Below are 22,244 nucleotides of genomic sequence, written 5' to 3' on the forward strand. Positions count from 1 at the left end.
ATGGACAACAACGTCCTGGCCATCGTCATCGCCGCCAGTGAGTGGCGGGCGGGGGCTCCGGCGGTGCCGGGAGCGAAGCGGGGGCGGCCGCCGGGCGGGATCGGCCTCTGCCGGTGCCTCCCGGGCTGTGCCGACGAGGCGATACCTGCGGACGGACGGGGGAGAGGTCGCTGCAGCAGCCGCTCCTAATCCGGGGGGTCCCGCTCTCTGGGGGGGCGGGTGGGCTCCGCGGATCCGCGGCTGGGCCGGGGGGGAGCCGCGGGCTCCCGGGAGACCGCAACACTGGCGAACCGGCGCCCGGCCGTGCTGCTGAGGGAGCCGAGAGCGCCGGGCCAGAGGCGGTGGGTGCCGGTGCGGGTCCCCGCGGAGCGGTCTCTGCTGCCGCGGTCCAGGATGGGGTGAGCCCCTCCTGGCTCTGCAGGTCGTTCACCGTCTGCTAGGGAGAGAGATGCTGGGCAGAAAGGGGCTTTAGCGCTCTTGAGACGGGCAGCAGGTGGAATCGGCTTCTCAGGGACTTCTCCAAGCGTCAGCCGCGGGGCGAGAGCGGGCGGCAGGGGGGGGCCCGCGGGCCCGTCGAAACACCGGCTCTCTCGCCTCTCCCCTTGGCAGCGGTGTCCACCTCCGTCTTCATTGTGGCGATCCTCATCCTGCTGCTGCTCTTGTACCATCGGGACCCCATGTGCTGCCAATTCCTCTGCTCCTGCCGCCTTTTCCAGACCCCCAGCCAGTATGTGAGTGTCCTCCGAGTCCTTCCTCTCTTCCTCCTGCCCACAAGTCCACCTCTGTCCCCCAAGCTCCTGTTACCTTGTGCTGAGTCTGTGGGGCTGCGCCGCCAGGTTACTGTCCTGCAGCCTGGCTGGGATTGTTGATGGGTGTGGGTCCTCCAGGCAGAGCTGGGCTCTGCCATCTCCTTGCTCCCACTCTATCCATCCATCCATTCACCCACCCAGTCCTGCCCGGCTGTGCCATTGTGGTTCTCTCTCCAAGGCCCAACACTAAAAGGCTTCCCTGCTCTCCACACAGCTCGGGAGGGAGGTTCTCCTCCCCCTGCATAGTCGTGTGTGGGGTCGGGCTGTGCTTTATAGGAAGGGGCCCAGCAGGGAAGGGAGCTGGAAGCTGAGGGCCAAGGCAGACAAAGCCACCCGCATCCCTGACAACTGGCTCTCTTGTGCACAGCTCCTGGGGAAGGAGCAGTGAGACACAAAGCCCTTTCGCTCGCATCTGTAATTTCCTAGGGCTGCTTTCAACTAGGGAAGCTGATGGAAAAAGAGCAGCGTGTGTAGCCAGTGTTGCTTTTGTGGCAGTGACTGCCTGGGGAAAGCTCAGCCTCCAGAGCTGCGAGGATGGCTTTTGAGGGAAGGGCTGCAGGTACCACTTTGCAGTCCCTGGGAGAAGAGTGGACATTCAGCCTCGCTAGCAAGGGATCGAGATAGCACTAGTCTGTGCTATGAAGGGCAAATCTAATAGTCCAGCACAGGCTGAGAAGCCCCACCAGAAATCACAGTGGGAATAGGCTGCACGATGTCTCAGCTCCTTTCCCTCTCTTCCCTCCTGTTGCTTGCCCATGGCACACTTTGGGAGCAGGCCCTGCCGCTCTGCTCCCTGGCCCTGTGGAGCTGCTCTCTGAGGCAGTGTGGGATCTCCCTGGGCTCTGTGGTGGAAACTTCAAGCAGGCATCTTGCCTTTAGCAAAGGACTGTGCAGAAGGATGGATGCAAAGAATTGTGGAAGGAAAGGGAACATAAAATGTATTTCCTTCAGAAAAAGAGAAGCAGTTGTAGTGTGAGGCAGATTTTGTGCTAGAATAGTTGCACTGGTTTTGCTCATGAGTTATTGAACCAACAGTTGGGTGCTGTTTTCCTGCAGCTTCTGTAGTTGTGCTGTAGGGCCAAGACAAACAGCTCCTTGCTTGTTAAGAGCAACAGTAAATCCTCATCGTCCTCCCTGTGCATCCCTGGTTGCCCTGAGAGTCTTTGAGCTGGTTTCTGCTGGCAGAAATGGGGTTCTCTGAGAACAAGGTAAAGCAATGGCACAAGTCCAGGCTCTGGCTCGAGGGGCTGTTCTCTGGGAACAGGATTTCTGCTCACTGTTGCTCAATACCTTGACAGGGAATCCAGTTTAACTGGAGCAAGACAGCTTGGGAGCAGCACAACTATTGCCCTGTAGATTTACTTGCTGCATTATCCTGAAATGACAAGCTCAGTAGATAAGAGCTAACAAATTCAGTAACCCTGAGCATGTGATGGAGCTCTTATCTACACCAGCGGAATAGTTGGGTTGTTTTATGTTGTACCCCAAAAAGAGATGGTTCTGCTGATTTTCAATGAAACCGTGCCCTGGGGCCCAGACTGTCCCTCTGGCTGTGCTCTGCTCCAGCTGGCTCCAGCCCTGTGCTGCCAGGGAAGATGTCCTGGAGCTCTTGGTGTCACTCAACAGGCAGGGGCTGCTGCCAGCACTGAGAGCTGCAGGAGGGAGCCACTCTTCCTCTGCCAGGGTCTTGCTGTCCCATGAGATGTGGTTGAGCTCTGCTCTCTGCTGGGAAGGATGGGAAGGATTCTGGCTATGCTCATGTCCTCCTCATTCCAGGACCGCCCCCCGCCCTACTTCAGCAGCAGCCAGCAGCTGGTGGGACCCCAGCGTGGAGCCTCAAGGCTGGAGAGCACCGCTGAGAACCCGGGCATGCAGGTGATGGCAGGGGCCCTGCTGGGAGCTGGGCGAGAGCGCTGCTCACGGGCTTGGAGAGAGACTCTGCTTATTGAGTTTGCCTGCGGCAAAAGGTGCTGGGCAGCATCTTCTGGTGCTATCCCTCAACGTTGGGAAGTGCTGCCAGTATGTAAAAACCCCAGGGTAAGGCAGCATGTCGAGGGAAGGAATATTGCAGAGGATACCACAGTGCCCTGAAGGGTTTGGGCATGAAGTGCCAGTGGTAGATCCTGGGGGCTTGGGATCCTGCAGCACAGGTTGTGGTGTAATTGCCCCCTTGGAGGGTGGATATCCTCTCTGGGTGTTCAGAGGAGCCTACAAGTACCTACAGCTTTGAACCCTGAACCCTTAACTCAAGGTTGCACCAGGACATAAACTTCTAGTGATGAGAGGCACCATCACACTGACCCTTTTCTGGGCATGGCCATTTCTAGGGAGACGAGCTGTTCTGTGTGGGACCCCCCAGCACGTACCAGCTGCCGTCCTGGGAGCAGCCCCGCCTGCCCAGCTACGAGAGCGTGCGCAAGAAAGATCGCCAGCAGGAAATCCATCAGATGATTGCCAACAGGTTTGGGCTGTGGGCAGAGCCATCCCAGGAGGTGAGCTCCCCTCCCTGCAGTGGGGGGCTGGCAGGAGCCCATGGCAGTCACCACTGTGGTTCATTTCTGTGTCTTGCCTCACAGTTGGTGGTAGCTGAGGACTCTGTGCTCTGTGATTGCCTTCCCGATAGCTTTTATCTCTGGGAGAGCACAAAGTGTATCGGGAGGCTCCTTTGGTGTACATCTGTGCTGGTTAATGATCCATCTCTCCTCCCCCAGTGCATTTGCAGAAATGCCTGTACCAGGAGGCAGGGCAGAGGCCCACGGAGAAATGGCAGGCTCTTCAGATCACCTGCTCCATACAAGTCCAGGCTGGGAGTGTTATTTTTGGATCTCTAAGGCTTTAATGGGTTCTTGCTTCCTTCTCCCTGCAGGACACTCCTGGGGACGTGCCTTGGTATTACCTTCAAATGTTTATGGCTTATTTATGAGCAGGAGGCTTTGCTTGGTACGATATTTAAGATTTGCACTCCCGCAATGTAAGAGGGAAAAGTGAGTGCATCCTGCCAAGTAGGTCCTGTGGCAGCCTCCTGATATGCTCCCATTCAGAGACTTCATTGTCCGAAGCAGAACAAAAACTTCTGAAACCCTGAGTAAAGCATTAAAAGTTCACTGATTTACCTGGATTTTGAGCTCTTAAAGCTGTACCATAAAGCCTGGCATAGGTAGCCCTTGCCACTCAGTGTTTGGAGCTATTTCTAATGCCTGAAAAGTTCCAGCTTGATATAGTGGAAGGTGTCCCTGCCCATGCAGGGGTTGGAACTGGATGGTCTTTAAGGTCCCTTGCAACCCCAAACCATTCTGTAATTCTATGAAACCTGGGCATTGAGGCCACAGGAGAGTAAAGCTCCAAAGATAAGTATTTTAGGAACAGCACTGAAAGCTCTTCCCACAACATCATCATGCCACTTCTTGTCACCTGTGGGGAGAAAGCTAGCACAGCTCTGCCAAAAGAAATGTGACAAGGCCTGGAGGTTCCTCTCTCTGTGCAGTGAGACTTGCTGCCAAAACCTGGGTACAACACCTGGTTTGTAGGTACTTGTGTAAATCCTAGTCATTTTTATTAAGTCAAGGGAAAACAAGTGCAGCCCTCTCCCAACAAAAGTCAAATTTGTTCTGGCCTTCTGCCAAGTCCTTGAAAGGGAACAGGGAAGAGCAGGAACCTGGCAGAGTGTGAGGTGAGAATGTGTCTCTCAGCAGTTTGTGCCATGTTCCAGACTGATGCTCTCATCCCCAGGTGTTCCCCAGCCTACAGCTGGCTGTGCTGGGGGCCTGTGGGGGTTTCATTTCAGGCTGCTGGCAGTTGTGAGCATTTTCATCTGCTCTGTAAGAAGAGGTGGGATAATCTGGTTATTTCTGATCTGCTGTAATGCTCTTCCTCTCTCCTCAATAGATGCCACCTCCTTATGAGCATGCTCTGAGGCATCCTCCAGCTTTCTCAGGAACAGGAATAAGCTCAGAGACCTTGGACAGACATGGTGTTCCAGAGCCTTTCCATGCCCCCCTGAGCTACCAAACTCAGCGCAACACCGCGGTGTAAGCCTTGGCCTCAGTGTCCTGCTGCTCCCCGTGCTGGCAGCAGCTGAAGTGCCTGGGATTCCATTTTCCTCCACAGTGAATGGCCAAACCTTCACCCAGATCCACAACCACCTGAAACACAGGCAAGACCAACCCAGCCATCCTCCTTGCAGCACAAGAACAACCACAGAGCCATTGCTGGGCACTGCACTGAGCAGAGGAACCAGGGACATCTGCTCACTCTGGCAAACACCAAAGGCAAAGGTCCAGCTGCTGGAGCTGCACAGGGCAAAGCCAAGGGGAATGTCTGCTGGGCCAGAGCTCCTCAGGAGCAGCATTTCACACCTCTGTGAGGCAGCACTGCTGGCTGTACAAGGGATCAGACCTCAGGCACTGGTGGTATTGTGCTGCTTCACCTGTTTCTTAGGTTATCAAGTGCTTTACTGTGTCTGGATTACCTGCCAGATGGAAATCTTCACCTGTGAGTGGCACAAGGGATGTGCTTTGGAGCACTGCTGCATGCTCTGGCACCAACAGCCTCTGTGGCTGGCAACAGCTCTGTACAGAGCCCACACGTGGATCTGGAGAGGTTCCATGGGTTATACCCAAATACAGACCACCAAGGTGAACCATGGGACTGGATTTGCAGACAGGGAAAGGACAGATGCACGGACTGAACAGCTGGAGGTCTACATGAAGATGTGAAGCACAGGTGGACACATGTGGCTGACCCAGTTCACCTGGTCTTCTGCAGAGCAGAGGAATTGTCTAAATAATGTCAACACCAGTGTCCTTACATTACTGATTTTGATAACTTGTTTTCTACTGCAGAGTCAATGTTTAAAATTGTTTACAAACCTGTAGATAAAATGAGATCAGTTTGGGCACAACACATTGGGGCTCCTTTATTTTGAGCAATACAAAAATGTCACATAATGACTCAAAAGGATGAGTATCCTGGATGATGCTTTATCATACACCTCCAGCTGCTGAGGCTTCAAATACTAGTCCAGATTTGGGCATCTTACCAGGCCCCCTGAACTCAGCAATGAGTTAGAATTAGGCCTGAGAACTTGCCTCACATGGCCAGTGAATGGCACACTCAGATATTTAAGTTAAACATTGAGGTGAGTGAGCTAGAGCAAAAAAATCCAGCTTCCAGGTACACAGCATAGGTGCATGTGGAAATCTGTTCTGTAGTATTGTGAATTAAGGAACAAATAGAACAGTAATGACTAAAAATGAGCAAAAATAGAGGGAATTATTAGCAGGACAAGTACTGAGACAAGAGTGATTGTACAGGGAATTCATCCAATGGCACAAGAGACCAGGCTCTCCAGATACTACATGACCATGGTAACACATTCCATGAGCAGCCAAGACCTTCAGCTGCCCCACAGCATTTATTAAACACTCATAAAAATGCCAGCAGGTGATCTCAGTGCCTGAACACAGATCACAGGCACTTCAGGAACAAAACCAAGTCCTAGACTGGTATCTTCAGAGCCACTCTTGTCCTCAGATGCCAGTACAGCTGTAGTGGTCTGTCCTTCCCATCCATGCCCAGGTGACACAGCAGGTTCACAGCATGTTGACGAGTTTGAAGCTTCCTACCTCTGTGGTAGGGACAACACTGATGAAAGTTTTATAAAGGACTGCTCCTTTGGGCAGCTGGCAGATCACATCCCTGCTCTCGCTGCTGCGGGGTGGGGGCACGTAGACCTCCTTGGTGTATCTCACAATGCCATCCTCCAGGGCATAGAGGGTCTTGTTCCGGCCCATCCCCACCTGGGAGAGGATGAGGAGCATTAGAAAGGAGAGGCTGGACATCCACAACTAAAGCAGATCTGATCATTGGTCTGCCTTGTTTGATATCCTGGCTTCAACAGCATCTGTTGCTTTATTTTTTTAAAATAAAACCACACAACTTGCTTCCAGCAACCAGTTTGCAATGGTGCTCAGTATGAGACATGAGACACCCATTCCAGCCTGAAGCACAAGTGCCCAGTCAGGTCACAGAAGTGTTCTGGGACAGCAATCGCTGCAGACCTTCCCTGAGTCCCACGAACACAGGTGAGGCTCTGTGACCAACACCACACAACACAGGGATGAGCATTGAGAATGAGACTGAAAGAGAGGAGCAGTGAGTGTGGGGCTCAGGGGGGCTGCTGTTCCCTGAGACCCAAAGAGAGAGAAAGGCCTTACGTGGGCGCCGGGGTGCCAGCGGATCAAGCGCTGCGTGGCCAAAATGTTCCCTGCGTGGACAAAGGCACCTGCAACAGAGGGACACGGCCAGGCTGCAGACAGAGAGCTCCCAGAGCCCTGGCAGAACACAAATGATTCTGGGACTGACAAATCCCAGCTTTTGTAGGCATTTTCTAAGGAAAAATTACTTGAAATGTTAAAAGCATCTGAACGAAAATGATGTTAGCAGGAAATAAAAGGGCAATGGACAGACCGTGGCAAAAAGTCAAATCTCTGAACAGATTGCTCCTAGGGTACAGGGCATTTTCTGGCTGCTGAAGGCATTTGTTTTACTACATTTACATTGAAATGTTTCCATCAGCAAAGCTAGTAATTATTAAGCACTCAACTGCAAGAATCTGCACTTTGGCTTCTGCTAAGCTTTGTAATTCCTTTGTAAACACTGGAAATGCTCAGTTTTTCCACTCAGTGTGGGGGGAAAGTGCAGTGCAGTTACGAGGTGTCTCACAGTGTTCCCTCCTCCTGGGCTCTCTGGAGAGGCCAATTAGAACCAAAGTACATTTTCTGTAGGCAATTTTGGCTGGCAGCCGGCGGGCTCGCGGTGGGGGGAGCTGACTCACCCTGCCCTCCCACCACCAACCCTTGATCAGGAGGTTTCACTGATCCTCCCCTTCTCTCTGCTGGAAAAGTGCCCTGCCCACCTCTTCCTGAAACACTCAACAACTGACACATATCAGGGAGAGAAGCCGTGAACGACCCAGTGAAATGCAAATAAGATACTGAGACCTACCTTCGGCTTTTTTGAAGCCATAGCGTTTCCCCGGGCTGCGGCCACCCAGGTTTTTCGAGCTGCCCCCACTTTTCTTAGAAGCCCATCTGACAGCAACCAGGCTTGGCTGGTGAGTGGTCAGAACTAGGTTAGGAGAAAGAACATCAGCTGGAAAAACTATCATACATAATTCCTTCTGTCAGATGTAAAGGAAGACAGGCTTTAAAATTAAAGGCAAAGGAAAGCCCTGGGAGAAACAAAAAGTACTTCCAAGATAAATTAGACCAAAATGGCCTAAGTTCCTTGAAAAAAGGCCACATCTCAAATGCTGCTGCTGCCCAGGTAAGAATCAAACTCTCAGCAAGCATGTTAAATCATGTGCACAAATTTCTGTTTCATTTTTGTAAAATGCAGCACAGGTGTCATTGCTTGCTGTGGATTGCTCTTACAGTGCTTTGAGAAAAGATGGGTTGTGATTTGTTTCAGTTTCCCCTTTGACCAAATGGCACTCACACAGTTACACCCTGAAATCTTACAAATGAGGAAAATATATAAACATCTATGACCAGCTAGAAACAGTCTGAGGACTACCCAGAAGGAGTATAAAGGTTGGACTTGTTGGAGGTCTTTTCCAACAAAATGATTCTGTAATTCTATGATTAAAGGCTCTAAGAAGGAATACAGAGCCCTGGGAGTGGCTAAAAGGGAGTCTGAAGCACAGTTTTTTTCATTAATCCTCCCAGTTTCAGGGAAGTGTTTAAGATTGAACAGGGCTTGGAGCAACCTGGTCTAGTGAAAGGTGTCCCTTCCCATGGCAGGGGGTAGGAACTGGGTGATCTTTAAGTTTCCCCCCAACCCAAAATCTCTTCAGTACCACCTCTTATGCAGGTAGGAGACAAACCTGATTTTTCTGAATCCCTCTATTTAGCCCGTTAAGCAGCAGGTTAGTGCAGAACAGAGGTTATCTTGTTTCCTTAACCTGATCAAAACCACTCGTTTATCCTAACTAATTCATCACGGATACTCAGTGAGCTGGAAATGTCCCACCACTGGAAGTGTTCAAGCACAGGCTGGATAGGGCACCTGCTCTAATGGAAAGCATCTCTGCCCATGCAGGGAGTTGGAAAAGATGACTTTTAAGGTTCCTTCCAACCCAAACTTGTCCATAATTCTAAGAAATACTGTTGAGGAAAGGGTACAAACCCCCATTAATTTCAGGACATGACCCACTAAGTAAAGCCTTCGGGACTTGACGATTTGTAGGAAATCAGACAAAACGAAGCATAGCTACAGTTTCACATACACAAACCCGCCCATCGCCATCACCACAGCTCCGCCTCAGCTCCAAGCAAAAGCGAAAGCCTCGGCCTCACGCTATCGGTGGTGACATCCCACCAGGGGCGCGACGTCGCGCGGGGTAACCTCCCTGGGGCACCTTGTCCCGAGCTCATCCCTCCCGCTCCAAGGCCAGACCGCCGCTCCCGCCCTCAGAGGGTAACGAGCTGCCACAGGCCCGCGCTGCCCGCACTGCCCTCACTGCCCTCACTCACACAGCCGTCCCAGCGCCGCCATCTTGCTGGCGCCGCTCTCCCCGCCTCCGCCCGCTGGCAAGGCGACGCGCACGCGCGCTCGCTGGGCGGCGATTGGTCCGAGCGCGCGCTCTCGCTGGCGTTCGGACCAATCGCCGCCCACTGCACGCGCCTCCGGGCCAACCAGCGGCCGGCGCGGGCTTTCCCCTCAGGCGGGCTCTGGTGCCCCTGAGGGGACGGGGGAGATGGCGGAGAGCGACTTGGGGTCTGAGAGCAGCGAGGAGGAGAACCTGCCCTCCTTCGCCTACCTGCTGCAGCCGTCCCCATGCCTCGGCGAGCCGAGCCGCCCGCGGTCGCCATCTCCTAAGCCTGAAGTGGCAGAGGTTGTCAAGATGGTGAGCAGCGGGAGCGAAGAGGGGATGGACGTCGTCCCTTTGCACGAGAGGGTCAAGATGAGGGTGGGAGCGGAGCCTGAGCCCTTCAGCCTGGGCGCTGATGATGAAGGAGAGGCGTCTGGGATTTGTGCTGACCTGATGGCTCCTGGGAGCGAAGGGCTTCGGCAAGACCTGACGCCGTCTGGAGAAGTAGCTTGCGGTAGTGAGACTGGTACACGCAGTGTTGAGAGATCCCCCTTGTGCTCATTGCCAGTCGACTCTGACAGGCCTGGCAGCCCCCCGGTAAGCAGAGAAAGGCCAGAAACATCGCTCCCTCTCAAGAAGCGACAATATAGTCAGAAGGAACGGGAGGCAATCTGCCAGAATGTATGGCAGAGAAGGAAAGAGCAAGAAGCAAAGAGGAGGAAGCAGGAGGAGGAGAAAGAGAGGAAGAGAGCCGTTGCCAAGATGCTGAAAGCTCAGCGGCCAGGAGAGTGCCAGAAATACATAACAGTGGTGCTGGATCCAGGTAGTTGTCCTCACAGCCTGCTGCTGCCTTGTACTGACTGTTGTCTCCTCTCTCTGGAGGCCTGACCCATGAATCGATTTCAGTCATCTTACAGGTAGAAGGTGGCGAGCAGATCCTTAGTGCTTTGCAGGCTGCCAATTATTCCTGTGTGTTTGAGAACCACGCTGTTCCCTGCAGCATCACCTGGAGGAGAAAGACAGTGACATCACAGGTATGTGAGCAAAATTTTTATAATCTCCTCCTTTTCCTCATGTGTTATTTGTGGTCATTAGTAATTGTATTTAGCAACCCAAGTGAACACCCTCTAATTTCCCTGCTCAGAGATCTGAGTGGGAGTCTGAGTGAATTCTAAACAGACTGTGGCCTGTTTGTTTTCATATCTGAACAGATGGGAGGAGGAGATGAATGGACAGAAGAACCAAATGTTCTGGTTCTGCTTGGCTTGGAGGAGTTTTTGTCCATGGCTCACAGCTACAAGCAAGTGAGAATGCTTATGACTTTTGTGTTCCTGAACATGCCTTGATGTAAAACCAGTGTTTTGCCATCCCTCTTAGTGGCAGGAAGGTTTTGGTGTGGGTGGAATGCAGGGTTTCACTGAAACAGAAATCTGGGTGTAGAAGCCATCAATGGGCTGTATAATACAAAGTTCTGACAAGCTTTCTTCACTAGTTAAAATTTTTCACACATTCCTCTGAAGAGTTACATTGTTACATCAAGTGAGTTTGTTTATTTTTTTTTTTCCTTCTTTCTGCAGACCGACAACCAGAGCAATAATTTGCTGTGCTTCTCTGTATACCTCAACGTTGTTTAACTCCTTATGTTTCCCATTCATCTTTGTAGAATGCTGATGGCTGTGCAGAAAGGCAGAAGGAGACCCTGCAGAGCTATGTGGCTCATATGATGGAGAGAATGCCTGGGAGAATTCTGGCTCTGGCAGTAGTTGGAGTAGAAAATTATTTCAGGTCAGACTTCTTCCCTCCAAATGTTTCTGTGTTTTCTCTGGTCTTGAAAAATGCCGTAGGTGTTTATGTTAATTCTTTCTAGCAAAGACTGGAGTACAAGAGGTATTCCCAGAACGGCTCCACCACTTTTTGTACAGAAACAGAAGCAAAGGTCCATCCAGACTGCCACCCCAGTCTTACCTGACTCTTTTTAGGTCTCTTCAAGTTCAGCCAAAACAAAGGCTGCGACAGACAGCAGCAAGTGGGAATCAAGAGAAACGGGGAGAAAGGAGAAAAAAGGAAGCTAAGGATTCTAGCTTGGACTTATCCAGAATGGATGTGAAAGAAGTGAGTGCTTTTAAAATGCATGCAGCCATCATCTGTTGTCTCCCAGTATTTGAACATTTGACCCAGTCACACAATTTTGTACATGGGAGTATGTGGCTTTCCTTATTCATTTGTCCATCCGTCTATGGACAGAGCTCTTTAGGTTCAGCTCCCCACTGCTCAGTCATGTACCTGCTCCCACAGAGGCTGATGTGTCTCATTCTCCTGGATACTGATGTCAGCCACAGCACCTCTTGCCCTTCAGGGCCCATTGGCCAATGCCACTGGTGGTGGCTTGTTCATAACAAGAGCCACAGGGGAGCTGAGGCAGCTTAGAGAACACTGAGGTGATATTAACTGTCAGGAGACAGACTGCCTCTAAATATTTCAGTGTCTTAACTGTTCCCAAAATGGAGAGTGCAGGTTCTTGTCCTACAGCAGGACGTTTGTGACCCTTTTCTGCTTCAGACGAATATGGAATTTGATGCAGCAACACTGATTGTGCCATTTGTTGTTCCCATTGGTGATACAGGCCCTGGTGGATCTGCAGCTGAGCACACAAGTCCAAATCAGCATTTTTGAGAGCAGTGAGGAGCTTGGGGAATATGCCACTATGTTCACCAAAGCTGTGGCTGAAGCACCATACAAGTGAGTAAGCAGAGGAGATTTGGTCCTGCCTTTGGAGAGGCTGCACTTTGAGCTACTGGGAAGGAATAGCAGGTACAACACAGGGTACAATGGTTCCTAAAGGTGCAGGTGACAGAGCATCTGCTCTTGCAGCTCCTCCAACAAAGGAGGAGCTTGTTCTTGAAATTGATGTCCTGCCCGCAGAGGGGTCAGGACAAACCCTGGTTTCATAGTCACAGGCTGGTTTGGGTTGGAAGGGACCTTAAAGACCATCTAAGCCAACCCCCTGCCATGGGCAGGCACATCTTCCATTCCACAGGGCTGCCTAGTGCTCCATCTAACCTGACATTGAATGCTTCCAGGGATGGGATCCACAACTTCCTGGAGTATCTGCAGCTTCTTTGGGCAATTTATTCTGGTGCCTCACTACCTTCAGCTCTCACACTGGAGCCTTGACATCAAGTAGAGCTCTTGTTCTGAGTCAGATTTTTGGAGTGGAAAGGGAATGCGAGTAGGGTTGGCTCTTAGAGTGCCAGCTTTTCTTCTTCAGTGTGTAATGAAGAGACATGCCTGAGAATGAACCATTTGATTCTTTCCATTGATGAGGGAGGACAGCAGCTTGTTGCACAGTGATAGCTAAGAAAGCCATCTTGCACAGTCTCACGCAATCCTGGCATTCCTGTCACAGCAGCTGCTGGATTTTCATGTCAGCCATGACAAGAGATGAGCTGTCATTAAAAATGACATCTAAAAGTGCTTTGTTATGGTTGACAGCCAGAAGGTGAATTCTTGTTTACCACTTTGTCTGCAAGTTGGCTTGTGTCAGGATTGCTGCTGAGTATGGGATTGTTTATATTTCAGGAGCAATCTGGGTCTTAAAGAAATTGTTAATGCATGTAACGAAAACAGGGTCAAATTATTCATGTTTCCTTTGATGCCAGTTGTGTCTCTGACAGCTCAAGTGAGGGACGGTGCTCTGGCTCTGTGACAACAGATGGCAGGGACAGGATTTTCTTCACAGCCTCATTGTCTCATTTGCTTCCTCATTCCTTGTTCTCCCTAGGCGAGAGCGAGAGAACACAGGGTTCTCTTTCTACTTAGAGAAGGACTGTTGCAGAGGGGTGAAGGTGGATCCTTCTGGAAAGGGTCTCTTGAAAGTTTGGAAGAGGCAGATACAGCAATTTAACCGTGTCAGCGCTGAGATGGCTGAGGCTATCGTGTCTGCCTACCCTTCTCCTCAGCTTCTGATCCAGGTGAGGATGCCTCAGGGATACCCAGCACTGTGTGCAGGCAGCCAGGGAGTGGAAGAAATAATTTAATCAGTATTAAATTAGACACAGTGATTCTGCATGAGCGGTTCAGTAAGTTAACGAAGGAACCAATTCCTTGGCATCCACTGGTCTGGCTTCCCACTGAGGGAGCAGCACTGGCTTCACTCTCCAAGCTCACAGATGGGACTTGGGCAGAGACCAAGTGAAAAATGAGTGGACATTGTGGAAGGGCAGAGCAGGTACAGGTGCATAGCTTTGATTGGTTTTTTGAGCAATGGATGCAAGTGGGTGATGCCATTGTTGTTGCTTCCAGGCCTATGAGCGGTGCTCCTCGGAGCAGGAGCGGGAGAACATGCTGGCCAACATCCCCGTGCACCGCGGCGAGGGCGTCACGGCCACCGCCCGCCGCATCGGGCCCGAACTGTCCCGGCGCATCTACCTGCACATGACTTCCCACGATCCCAACCTCTGTCTGGATTTCACTGGCTAGCACAGGGAAAAAGGGTTGTACTGTTCAGTTAAGTGTGTTCCATTTTGGATTTCACTGGGTAGCTCCAGGGAATAAGGGTTTTCACCATTTGTCTGGTCAAGTTTTCAGTTTTCTTCTGTGAAGAAGTGCTTAGATAACACTCAATGATCCCTGTTTAAATACTTGAAACACATTAAGACTTTATTGTAGAAGGAAAAAAGTTGGATAAAGTTGCTGAATAGCAGGAGTTTACACAAGAAAGGTGGTGAACATCTTCCCTAAGCACATGAGTTGCACACAGCTTATAGTACTGATGTTGTTTTATTTGTCTTTCTATAAAATAAATAATTTTGAAGAATAACCTTTGCTTCTAAACATGGTATCTTGAATATAGACAGGTATGTCCTCTGTTAAAAGGAATACTTCCTGTTGCTCTCCTGAACTGCAAGGACTTACCTTCTCCCTCCTTTGGGACAAATCCTGAAGCTGGAGCAACGTGGTGCTGCCCCCCCAGCACCTGCTCTAGCGAGGTGAAAGAACTTTACCTCACAAATAGCCTCTCATTGTTCCGCTGTAGCAGATGGGAATGAGTAAGACTAATTTTCAGATACAAGTTTAGAGTGCTCTGATTCAGTCTCCAGACAGCCTAATCTACAGAAGGTCTTGAAATCTGATTATATGTGCTGGAATTATGAGGTCTAAACAGTTGGCAGAAAAAGCTTCCTTTTAATTAGATTGGGGACCACGGCCTGTCCGTGCAGCCATCAGCACTTGTGTGCACACAAGGACAGTTGAGGGTTTTTGTAACAGCATTGCTGAGAATTAAACTGCATCCCATGTGTAGAAGTTAACTCTTTGGAACCCTGCTGCCTCCAGTGGAAAAATCCCTACCTGCCCTGCTTGCTCTAGGCACCCAGCTGGAGCCCTGGCCTGACCAGAAGTGCTGCTAACCCCAGTCTATAAATTGTATAAGCACATGCTCACCAACCTATGTAGCACTCATCTAAATGTTGGCAGGAAGGGCTGCATGGAGGAATCATTGCTTTAGATGCTGTTTGTAATTTTCCTGAACATTTCTGGATAGAGGGTAAGGATCTTTTAAAGAATGGGATGAGCTAGGCACCCAAAGCAAAGCTTAAAGGTGTTTGAAGGAAGCTTTGAGAACATGCACCCTCCTGAAGCAGAGGCACCCCTTCATTCCTTTGATCTGACACTTGTGCTGCTGCTCTCTCCTGGGCCATATTCAGGGAACCACAATCTTATCATCGGGTTACAGAAAAATGAGGGTTTAATGCTGTGATAGGTATGAGAAGAAGGAACGATTCTGGACACCAGTGTGAATGTCTCAGTGGAGTCTGTAGCACAGATATTCTTTGAAACTTGCACTTCATTTTAAGAACTCACAAAGCTCTTAAGGATATGAAAAACTTCTGCTCGATGGAAGTTAAGGAAATTTTAAAATGAATTTTAAATAATTTTTAAGGAAATTCGAAATAATTCACAGACCATTGCAGAGGTGAGTTTTCCTCTTGAGATGCAAACCACCAAACCTCCCAGCCTTTCCCCAGCCCCGAGGCTTCCCATTCCTGCCAGCAGTGCTCCCACAGCGCCGCCCAGCGCTGCTTCCGCAGCTGCAGCAGGCAGGAATTACTCCCATGTACTTGGCAATCATTTGTGGCTGTTCCTAAAAGGTCTAATTAAAATGAAAACTATGTTAATAACATAAACATCCAGTTCAGACAAATTGCCATGAAAACTATTGTATTGAAAATTTTCAGCTTCTTTCAATAGCACATCAGCCCCTTTGCTCCAACACAAGGATGCACAGCCATCCCACATGCCTGTAATTGGTCCTGGAGTGTGGCCTTAGTGTATTATTCCCATACAGCCATACCACCATTTTTAGCACAAACAGAAATGAGAGCAAGGAATGGATATGTATTAAAAACCTTCCACCTCTAGCTCAGAGCTACAGCTGTCTCACCCAGATGATGTGAGGGCTGCTTGTTCCCATTCCTATAGACTGTCAGCTTCCTGTGCCTCACAATCCTGGTGGACACAACTTGGAGGCAAGGAGTGGTAACAAGTTTAGGTTAATGTGCACAAATAATGGGAGTTACAGGCCGACTGAGAGACATGCACAACAAAGATAGTGTAACAATAGCTCTGCTCTGTGGAGTGGACCAGCAAACCAACGCTGACTGGTTCAAAGCAGTTTCATCAGAACACAATTCCATAGGAATTCTGGCTGCGTAGATGGTGGAAGGAGATGCTGATGAAGCAAGTGCCCACCCAGGACAATCACTGGTGCGAGTTGTGCTGTAGCATGTTCTGCAGGGTTTTGTGGTTCTGCAGAGCAGCCACCACGTCCTCGTAGAGGGTGTTGACGCTGACACACAGAGGTTGATGCTGCAGCTCCGTCAGCTTGCAGGCAGCCAGGGTACAGAGGATGCAGAAGAGCACAAAGAGCAGCACTCTCAGCACTGACCGCGACCACGAGGCCTTGTGCCGGGCAGGCTGAGGGGGACGGGAGCTGGAGGCCGGCTCTGCAGTGAGAACGTGAACAGGACACAATGTGAGGAATGAACCAACAACAACAGGCTATGCTCACAAACAAACTGTTCAGGTAAGATACTTAATCCTCTGCTGCAGTTGGCTTTTGTTGTGAATTTTCATCACTTAGCTCTGATAAATAAGTAGATGTGCAGGATGTAACTGGTTAGAATGAAAAGTTTCAGATCCAGTTTCATGGGCAGCAGTGAAGGGGGTGTAAAGCACCTCTGTGTTGCACAAGATCTGATTAAGCAAATGTAGCTCAGTAGACTTAAGAAAAAAATGAGTGGAGGGAAGTTCTCATTAGGAACAGCTGGAGAACTTCATGACTTGCAGCTTTACAGTTCATGGTAACACAGGAAAAGGGGGAAAGGGCACAGCAGCAGAGTTTATGAGAACTCCTGTAAGTTGCACTCTACCCTCTCCCACCATCTTCCAGTCTCCCAGTACCTGGGCTGCATGAAAGCAATTCTGGCAGCAGCACAATCTAATGACAATGAAACCTGACACAATCCCACCCAAAACAGACACTACTTACTTCGAGTGTGGACTGTTTCCTTTTTAGTTTTCTTTTCCATCTCCTGTTTTGCAGCTTTCTGAGCATCGTACTCTCGCCTTCTGCGCTCCTTCTCCTCTGCCTTCTCTCGCTTCCGCAGTTCTCTCTCCAGAGCCTCCTTTGCTCGCTGTTCTGCTTCACGCTTCTTCTCCATTTCTGGGGGTTAACAGCAAGTTTTTCCCTTTTATGCAAAGCGTTGTCACTGCCATTTTCCTTATTACCTTATTATCCCAAGTGGAATGAGGAAACCAATTAAACAACTATCCTCTTTTATTATCATTTTATTTAGTAATACATACCTTGCATTTTGCTGTGCTTTTCTTTCATGTTTTATAGGTAACCTATAGCACATTCCTTCTAGAGATTTAACTATTCCTCAGGCCAAGAAATCACATACACTACCCCCCTGCTATATTTCTCCCTCCAGCCCTTTTACCCTACTATTCCCTGAGTACTTTGGGTTTAGGTGGCTACAAATATGTGTTAGATGACAATTTATTAGATGGTGATCAGAATGTTTGGGTGTGTTAGACAGACCAAGAGCAGTCCTCAGCAGACAGCACGTGGGGGCTCTTTGTCCCTACCTCTCTCTGCCTGGAGTTTCCGCTGCCGTTGTTGATCTTGCTCAGACTGGATTGCTTTCATGTGCTGCAGTACCTGAAATAGCCAAGAAAACAACCTGAGGGCTGTGCAGAAGCCTAGTAGCACAGTCAGTTCAGAACACAACAGATGGAGTGTGGCTGAGGACAGGCAGCTGGGGCTGACCCTCAACCCTCACCTATCCCTACAGCTACGGCTCTGAAAAGAACTCATAACTTATGTGAGTCTCTGTTAAAAAACAAATCTTTGCATTAAAAACAAACATGGCAAACTGGTGCTCAGTGATTCAGAGGATCACAGAACATTTCTATTTATGTTTGCCAGAACTTCTCCAGAGGTTTTTGTACTATCAGCACAGGCATGGATTACTATGTCTGATTATGCCTCCTTTCTTGGCAACCAGCATTTAATCCTCTCTTAACTCCACAAATGGAGAAGCATCCTCCTCAGTCAGGTGTTTGCTCTCCACAGACACAGCAGTAGGGAAGTCAGTGCAGTGGACCTGCACCTCACTCCCTGAAGAAACTTCAGGGTCCTGCAGCAGCTGCCCAGCTTGCTAAGCAAACAGAGCAAGAATCACTCAAAGCCATGAAAGGAAAAAAAGAAATTAGAATAAAACGAGACTCCTTACCTTGACAGCAGCCTGCTTACACTGCTTCTCATCCAGACAGTCTCCTGCTACTTTTGCCAGGACAGGATCCAGGGGATTGTCCTTCAGATCCAGCCACTTCAGGTTCTGCAAAAAGGCACAAAGGGAAGGCTGTAAGAGCACAGCAGTCTTGGAATTAATTAAGAGATCCAAAGCAGAAGGAAAGAACTGCTTAGTTTTCACATTAATGAAACAGGTAGAGAAGATGAGCAGAGACGTTTTCAATAGACTGAGAGGATTTTTACTGGGCTGCAGTGCAGACCCAGCTGAATTTTGAAATGGGTAGTCAGCAGGATGGATGCTTCACCAGAGAAATCAACTTGAGCAGGATCACAAGACCATGGGCTGCATCCCAAAGCTTTACGTAACTGCCCAGCAAACAGTTTTACCTTGAGCTGTGCAAAGCTGACCGGCAGGGTGACCAAGCGGTTGTTCAGGAGGTCCAAGTGCTGCAGATTCACCAGGCGGCCGAAGTCCAAGGGCAGCTGTTGCAACCGATTTTTACTCAAATCCAGTTTCACCAGATGCATCAAACTGCAGAAGTCTGACTAAAACCCAAACAAAGAAAACCCAGAGGAAGCTGGTCAGCACCCTTATGGAAGAACCTAAGTGGAGACAGCCTGCACCTCAAATCAGGCACAAATCCTTGACTTGCTACAGGACTGTGATGGAGGAAAATTGCTCTCCTCCTCTGCCTTGGAAGATGGAGGTGAGACACAGTGGGACAGATAAGACCGAGAAGGTTATGGATGACAATATGACAGGAACAAACCCAAGTCTCCACTGCTGATGAAACTTCTCTGTATTCACCTGGGGACGCTGTGGAAGGAATGTACTGCAATCTTCACACAGTGCAACCCTGTACTCTCTCCTGCCTCAGCCAAATCCACTGCCAGCACTGACCTGTTACTGACAACTGAGTCATTCAGCCACCCCAGGGCAGCGAAAGTGCCAGCTCCACAGTGCCTGGTGAGCCTCTACTGAAGCACCAGCTGTCTTTCCAAACATTTCCCAGCAGACTGATCTCCGCGGAGGCTCTCTAGCACCTTACCGGCAAGGAAACGAGGTTGTTACAGGACAAATCCAAGACAGTAGCTTTCGGAAGAGCAGCCTGAAAGACAAATAAGGCACTGAATGAACATGGACATTCACCCGACCCCCTCTGACACCTGTTCTGCTTCGGCCTCTGCGGTTTCTCCCGCGTCAGTCTATCCATCCCCCGCGGCTGCTCCACGGTCACGTCATCTCCGGATCCATCTCTGTGTCAAAAAGGTTCTTATCCCAGGACAGCAGTAACTAGCGGCTGCCGGGCCCGCGGGACACAGAACCTCACTGCTTTAAATACCTGCAGGCCAGGTCACAAGCCCCCAGCACATCCGGCTGCCCTACGCTGCCCCTTCCCGGGGCCGGGAGCCGCTCCCCACCCCCGCCGGGGGCCCTGCGGCCGGAGACTCACCAGCTCCCGCACCGGCACTTCATTCAGGTCGCAGAGGCTCAGGTCCAGCTCGTTCCCGTCCAGCTTGTCCTTCAGGCTGAGCCCCTTCCCGCTGCCCCGCGACATGGCTCCGTCGGCGGCTGCCCACGGGAGATGCGGCTCGGCACGGGGAGACAGCGCGGCTCGGCTCGGAGCGGCTCAGCCCAGCCCGGCCCGGCCCGTCCCGGCGTGGCACGGCCCGGCCCCGCCAGCCACTTCCGCGGCCACGTCCGCGCGGGGCCCGGCAGCCGCCGCCGCGGGGCCGAGCGCGCCCCTGCCGGCCCGGAGCGGGGCCGCACCGCCCGCGCACGCACCGGCGCCGCCGAACACCGGCGCGTGGCCCTAAGAGAGGATGTTATCTGGTGTTTGATCTCTGCGTACTTTCAAACCTAAGCAAAAAGAAATGAGATTTAGTCCCCGAGCAGAGAGCAGCTAATAGGCTCTAAGCGCTGTCTTAGAAAGACGAATTACTTGTTGGTAGAATTGTCTTGTTAAGGTTTAAGGTTTGATCCGATGATCTCAGACTTAATGAGAGGTTAACAAAGCTTGGGAAGAAGGATGTGCTACTGAGAGCGGGAACGAGGAATGCAGGATTTATGAGTTACAAGGACATTAGGAAGAATCCCGAAGATAAGGAAGAAACTAATAAAGCTAACTCAGCAATTGGGTTGAATCAGCTCCAAGCAGGTGAAATGTAGTTTTGTCAGGGGCAGATTGTGACCACCTGCTCATGGTCACAGACCCAGGAAACCCACCAACCCAAAAGAAGAGAAAGACTAAGACTGGACTAATTAGCATGGGAAGCAAAAGAATCATTAAACAATGGCAGATAGAATACTAATTGATATGAGAACTAGGTAACTTGTAGCCAATGAACATTAATGCCTCTTGTTGCTAAAATATGTAAGTAGTCAAAAGTTTTGACAGCTGTCATGCTGGCTTTGTGGATTTGCCATCCAGTGCAGAACTGTAAATAGGTGAAGTCAAATACCTCTGCTCTGGGCTTGAGTTGGCCTCTTACACACTGGGTGGCAGAGCCTATTTTGGGACACACTGGTACAGCTCAGGGCATTCTTGTAGCTGTCCCACCAGCCCTGGAACCCTGGCCAGGTTGGCAGGAGTTTAGATCTGGGCTACATGAAACAGCCCTGCAGAAGGCAGGAGAACTCCCAGCCTAGACCCACGAGCAGGGGAGGTTTTGCATCCAGCCACATCACCTGACACACAGCACCACACAGAGAACTAACTGGTTTATGGTCAATAATCCCAACAGAAACCCAGGGATGTGTACACTGTTTTGCAATACCTGATACAGCTGCTTATATCTGTCCACACTCTCCCTAATCCAGGGGGAGAATTCCCTCTCAGTTGGGCTGTACCATTACCCAACAATGTTTCTTCACAGGAGGAACCCTTAATGGATATTCCTGCTTGGCTCCCAAGGCTCCAGCCCCACAGGAACAGAGCACTCTCCTCTGTGGAGAAAGTCAGTGAAAGAGAAAGGAGCCTGAGACAGAGCCAGATTAGTGTTACCTGGTACTGGGATTACAGCAAGGACTAACCATGAATTTCCTCACCTCTGTGCTATTTGTGATGTTTGGGGACAAACATCACAAACACACATTGCAAAGATGTTTGGGACAAACATCACAAACACACATTGCAAAGATCTAAATACACATTGCGAAGATGTTTGGGACAAACATCACAAACACACATTGCGAAGATGTTTTCACTACTGCAGCACATCTGCCCTCTGGATGCATTAGTTCGTTTTTAAGCTGCCGGTGAATTTCTTCCAACACCCAGAAACCAGCATTAGCTCAGTACTGAGGTAACTAAGGCCACAGGATTCTCTGAACAAAGGCACCCCAAAGCAGCACACAAGGATTTGCCGCATAGAAACTACAATAAAGTCTACCTGAGGTTGAGGTGCTCCTGTCCAGGAGATTATGAAAGTTTTTCAGAGCATGTTATTGTTCTTCCCAATGTGATCAGAAATTACAGAGCCCTCATCTGAGAGGAGTGAGGTTTACTTATCCAAGAATCTCCCCCCATACCTAAGCTTTTCACAACAATGTTGTTGGAGGGAAGACTTGCTGCAGAGAGTGGTGGGGAAGCCAAATCTCCAAGGCAGGCACTGATTACTGACCCACTCGTTACCCTGAGCCAGCGAGGGATTCATGTGATGTGCTGTGCTGTTCCCTTCCATGGCTGGGAGGCACCAAATACAGTCCTGCTCTGGAGAACAGAACCCAGAGGGGCTCTGAGGGGGCCTGAGCAGGACCCTCTGCATATCTGGGAAAGATCTTTGTCAGTGCAATGCTACAGAGACTGAAATCTGTGTTTCCACAAATCCAAGAGCCATTGGCTCCTAGCAAAACCAAACAAGGGTGTAGATGGTTACAAAACCTACCTACCTACTTATGATTACCAGATTTTAAAATCTTGATTAGAAATGAATGGTACCTTATGCAATGGTGTATGAAATGCTACTGCTTCAGGGGTCCTTTGCTTTGCTCTCTAGCCAAATCCACTACAATCTCAAACAA

General features: G+C 50.1%; 4 protein-coding genes across 5 annotated transcripts; 2 read left to right on the forward strand and 2 right to left on the reverse strand.

Annotated features, from left to right (window-relative positions):
• Positions 1-5,709, forward strand: LOC132082049 (uncharacterized). The gene is made up of 5 exons (XM_059486103.1): positions 1-166; positions 610-731; positions 2,586-2,684; positions 3,137-3,301; positions 4,695-5,709. Exons 1-5 carry the CDS (start codon positions 1-3, stop codon positions 4,839-4,841), a joined length of 699 nt encoding a protein of 232 aa, XP_059342086.1. The 3' UTR covers positions 4,842-5,709.
• MRPL27 (mitochondrial ribosomal protein L27) lies at positions 5,699-9,388 on the reverse strand. Its single transcript, XM_059486055.1, has 4 exons — positions 9,344-9,388; positions 7,815-7,937; positions 7,025-7,092; positions 5,699-6,607 (listed from the first exon to the last, which is right to left on the reverse strand). Exons 1-4 carry the CDS (start codon positions 9,363-9,365, stop codon positions 6,401-6,403), a joined length of 420 nt encoding a protein of 139 aa, XP_059342038.1. The 5' UTR covers positions 9,366-9,388; the 3' UTR covers positions 5,699-6,400.
• Positions 9,389-9,567: 179 nt separating this feature from the next.
• EME1 (essential meiotic structure-specific endonuclease 1) lies at positions 9,568-14,221 on the forward strand. The gene is made up of 8 exons (XM_059485963.1): positions 9,568-10,225; positions 10,309-10,436; positions 10,614-10,706; positions 11,066-11,187; positions 11,382-11,514; positions 12,026-12,141; positions 13,184-13,373; positions 13,705-14,221. The coding sequence occupies exons 1-8, from the start codon at positions 9,568-9,570 to the stop codon at positions 13,879-13,881; spliced, it is 1,617 nt and encodes a 538-aa protein (XP_059341946.1). The 3' UTR covers positions 13,882-14,221.
• Positions 14,042-19,929, reverse strand: LRRC59 (leucine rich repeat containing 59). Of its 2 annotated transcripts, XM_059485964.1 has the most exons (7): positions 19,675-19,929; positions 19,270-19,329; positions 18,608-18,766; positions 18,201-18,305; positions 17,554-17,626; positions 16,952-17,125; positions 14,042-16,406 (listed from the first exon to the last, which is right to left on the reverse strand). In XM_059485964.1, the coding sequence occupies exons 1-7, from the start codon at positions 19,777-19,779 to the stop codon at positions 16,162-16,164; spliced, it is 921 nt and encodes a 306-aa protein (XP_059341947.1). In that variant the 5' UTR covers positions 19,780-19,929; the 3' UTR covers positions 14,042-16,161. The 2 variants fall into 2 exon arrangements, with proteins under 2 accessions (XP_059341947.1, XP_059341948.1); XM_059485965.1 differs by lacking the exon at positions 19,675-19,929 and having other exon boundaries at positions 19,122-19,296.
• Between the last annotated feature and the right edge of the window lie 2,315 nt (positions 19,930-22,244).

The sequence above is a fragment of the Ammospiza nelsoni genome, chromosome 19, assembly GCF_027579445.1.
Source record: "Ammospiza nelsoni isolate bAmmNel1 chromosome 19, bAmmNel1.pri, whole genome shotgun sequence".
NCBI lineage: Eukaryota > Metazoa > Chordata > Aves > Passeriformes > Passerellidae > Ammospiza > Ammospiza nelsoni.

Excerpts from the sequence above, each read along its gene's own strand:
- LOC132082049 (XM_059486103.1), top strand. The coding sequence starts at position 1 with ATGGACAACAACGTCCTGGCCATCGTCATCGCCGCCAGTGAGTGGCGG. Across the intron at positions 167-609 it reads TGCGGACGGACGGGGGAGAG|CGGTGTCCACCTCCGTCTTC; the intron begins GTCGCTGCAGCA and ends TCCCCTTGGCAG. Across the intron at positions 732-2,585 it reads TCCAGACCCCCAGCCAGTAT|GACCGCCCCCCGCCCTACTT; the intron begins GTGAGTGTCCTC and ends TCCTCATTCCAG.
- MRPL27 (XM_059486055.1), bottom strand. The coding sequence starts at position 9,365 with ATGGCGGCGCTGGGACGGCTGT. Across the intron at positions 7,938-9,343 it reads GGCGGCGCTGGGACGGCTGT|TTCTGACCACTCACCAGCCA; the intron begins GTGAGTGAGGGC and ends CTCCTAACCTAG. Across the intron at positions 7,093-7,814 it reads TGGCTTCAAAAAAGCCGAAG|GTGCCTTTGTCCACGCAGGG; the intron begins GTAGGTCTCAGT and ends CCTCTGTTGCAG.
- EME1 (XM_059485963.1), top strand. The coding sequence starts at position 9,568 with ATGGCGGAGAGCGACTTGGGGTCTGAGAGCAGCGAGGAGGAGAACCTG. Across the intron at positions 10,226-10,308 it reads AACAGTGGTGCTGGATCCAG|TCATCTTACAGGTAGAAGGT; the intron begins GTAGTTGTCCTC and ends AATCGATTTCAG. Across the intron at positions 11,188-11,381 it reads GGAGTAGAAAATTATTTCAG|GTCTCTTCAAGTTCAGCCAA; the intron begins GTCAGACTTCTT and ends GACTCTTTTTAG.
- LRRC59 (XM_059485964.1), bottom strand. The coding sequence starts at position 19,779 with ATGTCGCGGGGCAGCGGGAAGGGGCTCAGCCTGAAGGACAAGCTGGAC. Across the intron at positions 18,767-19,269 it reads ACAACCTCGTTTCCTTGCCG|TCAGACTTCTGCAGTTTGAT; the intron begins GTAAGGTGCTAG and ends TTTGGGTTTTAG. Across the intron at positions 18,306-18,607 it reads TCAGCTTTGCACAGCTCAAG|AACCTGAAGTGGCTGGATCT; the intron begins GTAAAACTGTTT and ends GCCTTTTTGCAG.